This window comes from Citrus clementina, unplaced genomic scaffold, assembly GCF_000493195.1.
Source record: "Citrus clementina cultivar Clemenules unplaced genomic scaffold, Citrus_clementina_v1.0 scaffold_1, whole genome shotgun sequence".
In the NCBI taxonomy this organism is placed as follows: Eukaryota; Viridiplantae; Streptophyta; class Magnoliopsida; order Sapindales; family Rutaceae; genus Citrus; species Citrus x clementina.
In genome coordinates this window covers 8,696,060-8,707,565 of record NW_006263303.1, presented here as the reverse complement: position 1 = coordinate 8,707,565, position 11,506 = coordinate 8,696,060, and the positions used below count along the sequence as shown (strand labels likewise).

Here is an 11,506-nt window from a genome sequence, read left to right as displayed (position 1 = left end):
TAATTTTTGTGAATAATTTCTTTTATTTTTTTTCTTGTATTTTTTTTATTATTAAAAAAAAAAAGAAAAAAAAGTGAATCTACATTTAAAGGTTAGTATTTCTTTTCTTTTTCTCTTCATGGTTAATAAACTCAATGGAGCCTAGGATTGGTAAGCCTTATCTCTTCTTATCGACAGTCAAGGCAGTGTGGGATGCAGTCCAAGATACCTATTCTGATTTAAAAAAATTCATCCTAAGATATTTGAGTTGAAAACTCGACTATGGTAGTCTAAGCAAGGTAATTGGGAGGTCACTGCTTACTATAATGAATTGTTGATCCTTTCGTAAGAATTAGATCTTTGTTATGATGAGCAGTGAGACTGATTGAATGATAGTGTAAAGTATAAGAAGATGTTGGAAAATGACAGAGTAGATGTGCTTGGTTGGGCTTAATCATCATTTAGAAGAGGTGAGAATCAGAATTCTGAGCAAGAAAACCCTTCCACCTATTCGAGAAGTGTTTTCTGAGGTAAAAAGAAAAGAAGCACGACAAAATGTCATGCTTAGTGATGTTAAAGCCACCAGTGAAGTAGAGAGTTCTGCTCTTGTTTCAGGTTCAAAGGCACCTGAACCTGATAGAGATTAAAGGAATTCAAAGAAACCTTGGTGCGACTTCTGTAAAAAGGCTTTCCATATAAGAGAAACTTGCTGAAAGTTTCATGGCAAGCCTCCTCATGTGAAGAAGAAACAAAGCGGTGATGGACGAGCCTTCCAAGCTGCTTAAAATCAAGAGCAATCAGGTTCTTCAGAGTCATCACTTTTCACCAAAGATCAATTAGAGCACTTATATAAACTGTTTCAATCCTCATCTTTCAATTCATCCACTCTCTCTTGTTCATTAGCTCAAAAAAGTGTTTATTTTTCTACTGCCCTTGTTTGTCATCCTTCGAATCCTTGTTCTTGGATTATCGATTCAAGAGCAACCAATCACATGACAGGCTCTCCATCTTTGTTTTCTGCCTATAAGACATGTGCAGGAAATCAAAAAATCAAGATCGTTGAAGGATCCCTTTCGGCCTATCATTCTTTCTTCCACTCTCACTCTTCATAATGTTCTGCATGTTCCTAACCAATCTTGCAATCTTTTGTCTATTAGTAAATTAACATTTGACCTAAACTGTTATCTAATTTCTTCCAAAATCATTGTGAATTCCAGGATTTGACCTCAGGGAAGATGATTGGCAGTGCTACATAAAGTGGGGGGGCTGTATTTCTTTGAAAAAAGTACCAATTTTGAGACGACAACCTCCACGTACCTATTTCAATTCTATTTCTGCTGTTAATAATGACAATGAAGTTTTGTTGTGGTGCTTTAGGCTAGGCCATCCTAGCTTTCAGTATTTGCAATATTTGTTTCCCAACTTGTTTACTAATAAAAGTTCTTTTTCCATTAAATGTGAAATTTGTGAATTAGCAAAACATCATTGTGCATCATTTCCTTCCCAACCCTACAAAGCCTTAAAACCTTTTTATGTGATTCATAGTGATGTTTGGGGACCTAATAGAATTTCTACATTAACAGGAAAAAGATGGTTTATTACCTTCATTGATGATCATACCCGTATTTCTTAGGTATATTTAATGAAGGAAAAATCAGATGTGGGAACGATTTTTAAAATTTTTAATAACATGGTACAAACTCAATTTCAAACTAAAATTCAAGTTTTCCGAACTGACAATGGGAAAGAATACTTTAACAAGTTTTTAGGACATTATTTTGTGAAAAATGGCATATTTCATCAAAGTTCGTATACGGATACCCCCAACAAAATGGAATTGTTGAACGCAAAAATAAGCATCTCCTTGAAGTTGCTAGATCTTTACTTTTTACAACTCAAGTTCCTATGTATTTGTGGGGGGGAAGCTATACTTATCGCTGCATATTTGATAAATTGAATGCTTTCAAAAGTTCTACAATTTCAAACTTCATATGATTTCTTTAATCAGTGTTTCTTTACCTCAAGAATTTCAGTCACACTTCCACCCAAAATATTCGGTTGTGTTGCTTTTGTCCATATTCACAGCCAAAATCGTGGCAAACTTGCTCCAAAGGCTAGAAAATGCATTTTTGTTAGATATTCTCCAACACAAAATGGTTATAAGTGTTTTGATCTCATTTTAAAAAAATGCTTGTTACCACGGATGTTACATTTTTTAAAAAATGAAGATATTATGTAGATAATCATTTTCAAGGAGAAAATAAGAGTGAAGATTTTATCTTTAACACTATTCACTTAAAAACCCTTTCTATTTCTTCTGTGCTAGACTCACTCAGTCTAGAAAAAAGTCTTGAGGCTACTATACCTGAACCTAATACTGTCATACATGTTCTAAACACTTCTATACCTAGTTCTACCATTCTTGATCCCATATTAGAACCTAGTGCACCTAAACTACAAGAAAACATCACTAAAGCTAATAATGTAAAAGTTAATCAACCTGGACAGCCTTCTAATGTGCCATTAGAACCAGATTTATGTGCAAGATAAAGTAATAAACAATCTGAGTTTATTGTTTACTCAAGAAAATGTACTAATCAAAGAAGAGAGAACCCTACTTTGTAGCAAGGCCAGATTCCAATCCAAGGTCATATCAGACTTCTTCTTCCTTAGGTAATTCTGATTCTAATCCTTCTTGTGAGTTAAATTCAAATTCTCAAGTTCTTAGTGATCTAAACATACCTATTGCTCTTAGGAAAGTACTAGAAGTTGTGCCAAATACCCATTGTCTAACTTTGTTTCATATCACAACCTATCATCTTCTTTCGATGCATTTACCTCACAACGTTTTAGTGTAGAAATTCCAAAGAATGTGCAGGATGCTCTAAGTGTACCTGAATGGAAAGCAGCTGTCCTTGAAGAGATGAATGCTCTTGAGAAGAATCAGACTTGGAAGGTGGTCAATTTGCCTAGAGGAAAGTCAATAGTTGGCTGTAAGAGAGTATTTACTATCAAATACAATTCAGAGGTTCACTTGAGAGATACAAGGCTCGCCTAATGGCAAAAGGGTTTACTCAAACTTATGGGATTGATTATTCAAAGACCTTTGCACCAGTAGCAAAGTTAAACTTTGTACGAGTTCTCTTGTCTATCGCTACAAACTTAGATTGGCCATTACAACAATTGAATGTGAAGAATGCATTTCTCAACGGGGATTTAAAAGAGGAAGTGTATATGGATCCTCCTCCTGGTTTCTCTAAAAAATTTTGGTTAAATGTGTGCAAGTTGCAAAAGTCCTTGTATGGTCTCAAACAATCGCTTAGGGCTTGGTTTGAGAAATTTACTATAGTTGTGAAAAGACAAAGTTACAAACAAAGTCAGGCTGATCACACAATGTTCACTAGAGTTTCAGCTAAAGGTAAAATCACTATGCTTATTATGTATGTGGATGACATTATTCTTATTGGAGATTATTTAGTTGAAATGGACAGATTGAAGCAAAGCCTAACCATTGATTTTGAAATCAAGGACTTAGATGCCTTGAAATACTTTCTTAGAATGGAAGTTGCTCGTTCCAAGAAAGATATAGTTGTCTCACAAAAGAAATACATCCTTGATTTATTAAAGGAAACTAGAATGAGTGGTTGCAAACCAGTTGATACACCTGTGGAGTCCAATCTAAAGCGAGGTGAAAGAGAAAAAGCCTTAGTGGATACACGATGATACCAGAATTTGGTAAGAAAACTTATTTACTTGTCTCATACTAGACCATACATCACTTTTGCAGTCAGTATAATAAGTCGCTTCATGCATCATCCTCGGGAAGAACATCTTGAAGTTGTTTATAGAATTCTCAGATATCTAAAAGGTGGAGGGAAAATGGACTTTTGTTTAGAAAAACAGAGAATAGAGGTATTGAGGTATACACTTATGCTAATTGGGCAGGTTTAGTTACAGACATGAAGTCTACTACAGGCTATTGCACTTTTGTATGGGGTAATTTAGTGACTTGGAGGAGTAAAAAACAAAATGTGGTTGCACGAAGTACTACTGAAGCTGAATTTAGAGCTATGGCACATGGGCTTTGTGAAGTATTGTGGTTGAAACAAGTTCTAGAGGATTTGAGAAGACCCAGAGTTCTACCTATGAGGTTACTGCGACAACAAAGTAGCAATCAATATTGCACATAACCCAGTGCAATATAATAGGACCAAGCATGTTGCAATTGACTGTCACTTCATCAAAGAGAAACTTATAAATCAAATTATCTACCTATTGTTTGTTCTAACAAAACAACAAACAGTAGATATCCTAACCAAAGGACTCCTCAAACCTAACTTTGTACATCTTGTCAACAAGTTGGGAATGATTGACATCTACGCACCAACTTGAGGGGGAGTGTCGAGAAGTTAGAATTTTTCAGTTAGTTCTAAAGTCTTATCATAATAAAGTTTTAGATAATTATTTTTTTTTAATTCAAGTTTAGATAAGTATCCTACAATTATGGGGATATTTTTTAGGAGTTTGTTTTCTACATTATACTTAAGTGTAACTTGTAGAATGAATGAAATAAGAAAAAATTTACTTGCTTGCTTTTTATAATTTATACTTTATTTTTATACATTTATATCTAAATAAAAAAATAAACTTTTGTGACTTTCATCTGAATGGAAAAAGATCTAAGTGAGAAATAAATATTATATTCTAAAAATATCTCTATAAAATATACTTATTTCCTAAACTATAAAACTTAGTCCATTTTTTGTTTTGATTTATGAGGACATAAAAGTTATATAAAAATAGATTATTTGAGAATTAGATTTTCAAATAATCAATTTTAAAAAGTATTTATCAAACACTTTTATTAATCTTAGACCTTTTTTAAAATTTACTTATTTGGTTTCTACAATTTATGCTTTACTTTTAGACATTTACATCCGAATAAAAAAATAAACTTTTTCTAACTTTTATTTGAATAGAAAAATGTATCAATGAGAAATAAACATTATATTCTAAAAATATCTGTATAAAATATACTTATTTCCTAAACTATAAAACCTATCCCCTTTTTTGTTTTGTTTTATAAGGACATGAATATCAAATAACCATGTTTAAGAATTAGATTTTCAAATAATCAATTCTAAAAAGTGTTGACTAAACACTTTTATTTATTTCAGAATTTTTTTAAAAAAATTACTTACTTGTTTTTTGTAATTTATGCTTTATTTTTAAATATTTACATCTGAATATAAAAAAAAAATTATCTTGATAGAGAAAGATCTAAATGAGAAGCAAGTATTATATTCCAAAAATATATCTAAAAAATATATTTATTTCTTACATTATAAAACCTATCCTCTCTTTTTTATTTTGATTTATAAGGATATAAATGTTAAATAACCATGTTGAAGATGTTCTTATAAATAAAAACAAATAAAATATCATTTATATTTAGATATTTAAAAAAATAAATAAATATGTCATTTAGATATTCGTATTCAAATTTATTCAAAATTTAGAAAAATTAGATTAATTACAAAAAAAAAATTTAGAAAAAGTTTCAAATTATTAAGTTTCAAATTTCAGATGTTTAACAATAACTCCTTAGATTAGAGTGGAACTTATTGGTTGAAAGTATATGATATCAAAAAATTAATTATTACCAATCTTGTCTATGTATAAATATATTAAAAAAATACATAATTTTTGAAAAATAAAAACTTTCACAATTTCACTGTAAATGAAATAATTAAATCACAAGATTTATTATTAAGATATTATCATCTTGAATTTGGATCCAATACTAAGTTGATATGTACTCAATTTTTCATAATTTTCTACCCCAAGTGCATGTACAGTAATACATGATTAAGATTTAATAAGTTTATATATTTTTATCCAACGACTATCAATTGTGTCTTTATTAAAAAATATTAACAGAAAGGTGAGTTTAATACTGAATTCAAAAATCAAAGATCAATTTCATAATTTTGATTAAAAAATAATATTCTTAATATTGTTATCATGCCATCATGGTGGGAACGAAATATCTAGAATTACCCTAAATTTTCTGATATCTACATTATCACCCATGTTTAAAACGAACCCATCAAAACCCAAAACCACAGATCCCAAAAACGTTCGCATTCTCTCTCTTTAGTTCTGCACTAGCTAACGCCAAAGCGGCCACAAAGTACAGAACCGCACCTGTCCCTCCTGTCTTCGTCGAACGTTTCTGCTTCCAAAAACAATCAGAAGGTAAAATCAAAGTCGTCGGATGTTCAGATTCGCAATTTATAATATATTGCATATAGAATACAATCGTGGTTCATTAGATTCTCTGTTGTCTTGTTAATTCTTAGATCTGTTTATCTAGGGGTTGTTTAGTCAATTTGATAAAGGTAATTAAGGCATTGATTTCTTGTATGATCTTTGAATTCTAATATGAAGATTGTTTATGTTAGGGTTTCAGCGAGATTTTAGACCTTGTTTTGACTTTTACTTCATAAAAGTGTTTGTTTTTTTAAGTGAATCGATGAAAATGTTGTTGTTTTATGGAGGAATAATCAAAGTCATCTTGATTTGTTGCAAGGACTACTTATTTTTGGGCGAAAATATTATTCAGTCGATAGATGAAAATTTTTAGTTAGAAGTTTTTTTAATTAAAAAAATTGGGTTTATTGTTTTTGTGGCTTTAGGGTAAGTTTGGGAGTTGATGGCGTCAAAGTTACAACAGTTGCAATCCAAGGCATGCCAGGCGTCAAAGTTTGTATCGCAGCATGGAACTGCCTACTACAAGCAGTTGTTGGAGCAGAACAAGCAATACATTCAGGAGCCACCCACTGTGGAGAAATGCAACTTGTTGTCGAAACAATTGTTTTACACTCGTCTTGCTAGGTTTTTTTCTTTAACCTTTTCTTATCTTTATATTTCATTTTCGTTTTTATTTTGGTTTGGCAGGAGTTCTAATGACCATGAAATGGATATGAATGTCTTGACACCATGCTGCTTAGTATAAGCGCTTCTGAATTTCTAAAGTCAAAGTATCGACTCTGTTTAAAATCTCTAGTGGAATGTGCCGTGTTTTGTTGAAACTACTTTACTTAATTCATTAGTAATGTATGTTTGTTATAGGTACAATTCCTAATTGATTTATACTTATCATAGGTGCTTTTAAACCTTTAGTTTCTTATAAAATTTGTACAAGATATATGTGCATTATTTTGCTCGACTTTACTGCTCAATCCTTTGCTTCTAACTTGCTATTGTGGCAACCCATGCATATCATAAATTTGAGTTGCTGTGACATCCTCACTATATATTGTTTATCCCCTTTTTAAATCCTTGGTTTTTGGCATTTGATTGTGTTACTGTTTTTACAACATATAAACTCCTACTACTGTTGTTTCTTTCTTTAAGCACATGTTTGTTTGAGACATGTACTTCTCATTGCTGATTGATGAAATTATTTTGTCACAAGGGCTGTTTGGAATTTTTTTTTCATTTTTCTTCAAGGTTGTGCTTTGTTCTTTTTTCTTTTATTTCACTTTTCCCTTTTGTTTGTTGTAGAAGTAATTCTTTCTTGCCTAAAACTTGATATGTAAAATCACTAAGTTCTTTTTCCTCTCTCTTCATTTTCTTTTTTAAATTTTATGGAGTTAGCCACATCTTGCCTAAAGTAAAGATGTCTTTGGTTTTCCTCATCTGCAGCATGATAAGCGTCTATCAAAAACTTTCAGACAATGAGAATTTTGAATTATTTGCTCTATGAGATGCTGAATCTTAATGATTTTAGTTTCTCTTTTGAGTCCTTATATTTGTGAATCAGAGGGAAAACCTAGGAGGACTAGCTACATAAAAGGAGTTATGATAGTTAATGTGAGATCTAGCTTAACCAGTATTCATGCAGAGTCTTGATTGTGATATCTCTCCATCTATTAGAATAATTGGTAAACTGCAATGATATTACAATATATGATGGTTTAGAAAAGCCATGGAAAAAATATTTTCAGTGCCTGGGTATCATCCATTTTGAATTTTAAGATCTAATACTTTGTGCGCTTGTTTCTTAGTCCCCAAGAGAATTCTTATCAATAAAACAACTCCATCAACATATAGATATCAAGCTTGGGAAGGAGGGAGATTGATGATTTCTAAGGCTAGGATGATGGTTAATTTGTGTTAATGTGGTTGAAATTGCCATATCTGTACCTTGTTAAACTTAAAGGCGTTCCATTATCTGTGATTCCAGGTAGGATAAGCTGATGTATCTAATGGTTCATTATTTTAACTGCCTAGTCTTAGTTCTGTTCCGGAGTCCCTCCCAAAGTTGCACTTGCAGAAGGACGGTGAAAGACTCATGAAGTAATACATTTTAGCTGATCAACTTTGGGGAAGCAAAATGAAGTATAACATGCTTCCTATCAACTCCCTAACAGACATGTTAAACCAGAACAATAAGTTGCTTTTGTTTGTCTTTTATAAGAACTGAATGATGTGAAGCATGTGAATGTGTTTGTATATCTGGCATCTTTTTGCTCATCCTGTTGACTATTATGACAATGTGCCTGATGAGATTTTTCACTCTGCTTATTAATATTTTTAATACTTCATAAAGGCACTCATTTAGGTGACAGTTGGCATCCCAAGCACATATCTTGCTGATCCAATATGTTGTAACTATGTATATGACTGCCTTTGGTTATTCATTTATGTGCCACCCAACTTCTTTATTGCTTCAGTATTCCCACAAGGCGTGAGGCATTCCTGAAGGAACTCGACTATGTCAAGAATTTATGGAAGAACAGGCAAGATCTGAAGGTTGAGGATGCTGGCATTGCTGCATTGTTTGGTCTGGAGTGCTTTGCCTGGTTTTGTGCTGGCGAGATTGTGGGAAGGGGATTCACTTTCACTGGGTACTATGTCTGATGTCTGAGAACAAATACTTGGTAAAATGTGTTTCTGGGGAAAAAAATATGTAAGCTTCTTTGGGTGATTGATTCACGGCCACTGTTCATGAAAATTTTCATTGTTTCTGCAAAATTTTTGAAGCTGAGAAATCAGTGGGTAACTTTGGTAGCCTCAATAATTTTTGTATCCAAAGTGATCTTAGGTTGACAATGACAAACCTTGCTGTTGTTTTGCTATCTTCATTAGAAGTTACTGCTACTGCTGCCCGTGATTGATGATAAGATTAAAGTTATTAATGGGTGCACTCTTCTCCTCCAATTTACTTGTTGGATGTTGGTTACTTGATCCCTTTAATCGCGTCGGGGTGTGTATGTATATTGAGTCTTGCAGGCAAATTATGCCCGTTCATCTTAATGAACTCCTGTGGATCAAATCTTTCTTTCTTTCATAATGATTTTCGACAGACCGTCTAGGTTTATCATGTAATTATAAATTTAGAATTTTCTTCAGCGGAGGCTTTTGTTAAGCTTTATATTTGCATTCTCAGACGCCCATCTACGCCAGTGTGTTTGCTTGCATTTTATGCTAGCCTTGTACATTTCTGCTTCTCTATGTCCAGCCCATTCCCCGTCGGTGTTACAGCTTCAATTTAGGTGCCAAGATTTCTAACGCAAACCAGAAACTTGTTCCCGTTTACGGGTCATTTAAACGCGCTGATTTTCATGTTCTTTGAGAGACATTCATCTCCTCTTTGCTTGGATGCTTGCCCGAGATGATTGAACCAATCGATTGATACTTACTCTAAATTTGATTCGGCAAGAAAGAATGAGGCCCATCCATGCTCACTTTCAAAGAATCAAAGTGGCAATTATATTATACTTCCATTTACTAGAAAGATTATTGATATCTAACGACAACAGCCACTCAATGATGGCTTGCCTTCAATTAGCTTGTGTTCTGAGTTGTCGGAGATGCCATGTGGCTCATTGGCACTCGTTGGACAGATTTAGTTTTGTTCAGACAAAGAAGGCTATTGTGTCACAGCCTCTCTGTGGGTCAGTCCAGTTGCATTGTTGGACAGATTCAATTGTCTCTGCCCAAGGGTATTCTAGTAATTCTATTTAATTTCTTCGTCAATAAACAATTTTTTTTAAGCGCACAGGGCAAACACACAAGAAGAGTAGAAGACCGCAGAGAAGACGGAAAACGAGAGAAAAAAATGCTGCTTGGTGCATTCGTCCCGTTTCGGACGTGTGTCATCGCAGCATTCGCCTTTGTATTCATCATCGTCTTCTCGGAGTCCGCCAGTGCGCTCAACGATTCTCAGGTAACGTCACAATAAAAAGGTTTAAATTAAATGTATACGGATCCGGAATATATTTAGTTTTAATATTTGATGCAGGTCAAATGCAGCAGAACTTGTGTTGCAGAGAACTGTAATTGTAAGCGTACTGCGTTAAATTTGTTCCCCAAAACTCTCTATTTTTATGTGTTTTTACAATTTCATAATTTATGCTTTTTTAAACTTTTTTTAATGTTTGAAATGAAATTTTAGCTGTTGGGATTCGGTACGGGAAGTATTGTGGAGTAGGGTGGTCCGGCTGTCCTGGAGAGAAACCATGTGACGATCTGGATGCTTGTTGCAAGATCCACGATGAATGCGTCGATAAGAAAGGTAAAAGCATTGCTTTGCTATTAAGTTTATCTCACTGAATGCTATATTTTGATGGCTCTTATGTGCAATTGTATGTCAGCCTATTTTCCAACAAAATTAAAATTAACTTGCAATTGGTAATTCGTAGAACAATTTTGTAAATCCATTTCAGAATTTGAGAATATGCAACATGGGTTTTGCACACACACACACACCAATCAAGGATCCTGAATAAGTAAAAAATTTAAAAAAAAAATACAGAATCTAATTCAGCATCTATTGTCTGTGTTTTTTGTCTTTTTAATTTATCCCTAATTTTGATATGGTCAGAGATCCTTGACTCACTCTCTATATATATATATTTGCTGCAATACAATATTTACAATGTGCATCTCCTTGAACTTTGTGGCACATAATTGTATATGTATCTAGGAAGTAGCACCTATATGATGCCATGGGATTTTGCACTGTAGCCAACATATCAATAATTTTGCACTCCATTCACTGGACTAGTTCTCTATGTTCACATAGCTAGTCAAGGTAAATTGCTTCTAAGAATTCAAAATACCAAATATATAAAATGTAGAACAAAAATCTGGTGATTCTTTGGTATCTCTGCAAGCGCACTGACTTGTAATGTTTGTAATATCAGGATTGACAAATATTAAATGCCATGAAAAGTTTAAGAGATGCATTAAGAAAGTACAGAAATCTGCAAAGGTCGGATTTTCTCGGGAATGTCCCTATGACACAGTGGTGCCCACTATGGTACAGGGTATGGACATGGCAATCTTACTGAGCCAATTAGGCGGCTCAAAGTTTGAACTATAACTTGTAGTTTTGGAAAGATTATTATAACTGGGAAAGAGGAATTCCCCTATTCTTCAGATGCATGCATTCATTGTATGGAAATTGATTTTAGAAGAATTTATAGAGATGTGGACGTTGTCCATGGTTTTTTAA

The 11,506-nt window shown here is 33.2% G+C and overlaps 2 protein-coding genes across 2 annotated transcripts; both read left to right on the top strand.

Annotated features, from left to right (window-relative positions):
- Positions 1-6,078: 6,078 nt before the first annotated feature.
- On the top strand, positions 6,079-9,231 carry LOC18055611. Its single transcript, XM_006451344.2, has 3 exons — positions 6,079-6,237; positions 6,678-6,876; positions 8,721-9,231. Exons 2-3 carry the CDS (start codon positions 6,695-6,697, stop codon positions 8,905-8,907), a joined length of 369 nt encoding a protein of 122 aa, XP_006451407.1. The 5' UTR covers positions 6,079-6,237; positions 6,678-6,694; the 3' UTR covers positions 8,908-9,231.
- A 624-nt stretch (positions 9,232-9,855) lies between these two features.
- On the top strand, positions 9,856-11,506 carry LOC18055610 (probable phospholipase A2 homolog 1). The gene is made up of 4 exons (XM_024177555.1): positions 9,856-10,216; positions 10,292-10,331; positions 10,445-10,564; positions 11,196-11,506. Exons 1-4 carry the CDS (start codon positions 9,866-9,868, stop codon positions 11,372-11,374), a joined length of 690 nt encoding a protein of 229 aa, XP_024033323.1. The 5' UTR covers positions 9,856-9,865; the 3' UTR covers positions 11,375-11,506.

Bases quoted from the DNA above. Each gene is read 5' to 3' on its own strand.
- LOC18055610 (XM_024177555.1), top strand. From the start codon at position 9,866: ATGTGGCTCATTGGCACTCGTTGGACAGATTTAGTTTTGTTCAGACAA. The intron at 10,217-10,291 runs GTAACGTCACAA...TATTTGATGCAG, and splicing joins GTGCGCTCAACGATTCTCAG to GTCAAATGCAGCAGAACTTG. The intron at 10,332-10,444 runs GTAAGCGTACTG...ATGAAATTTTAG, and splicing joins TGTTGCAGAGAACTGTAATT to CTGTTGGGATTCGGTACGGG.
- LOC18055611 (XM_006451344.2), top strand. From the start codon at position 6,695: ATGGCGTCAAAGTTACAACAGTTGCAATCCAAGGCATGCCAGGCGTCA. The intron at 6,877-8,720 runs GTTTTTTTCTTT...TTATTGCTTCAG, and splicing joins TTTTACACTCGTCTTGCTAG to TATTCCCACAAGGCGTGAGG.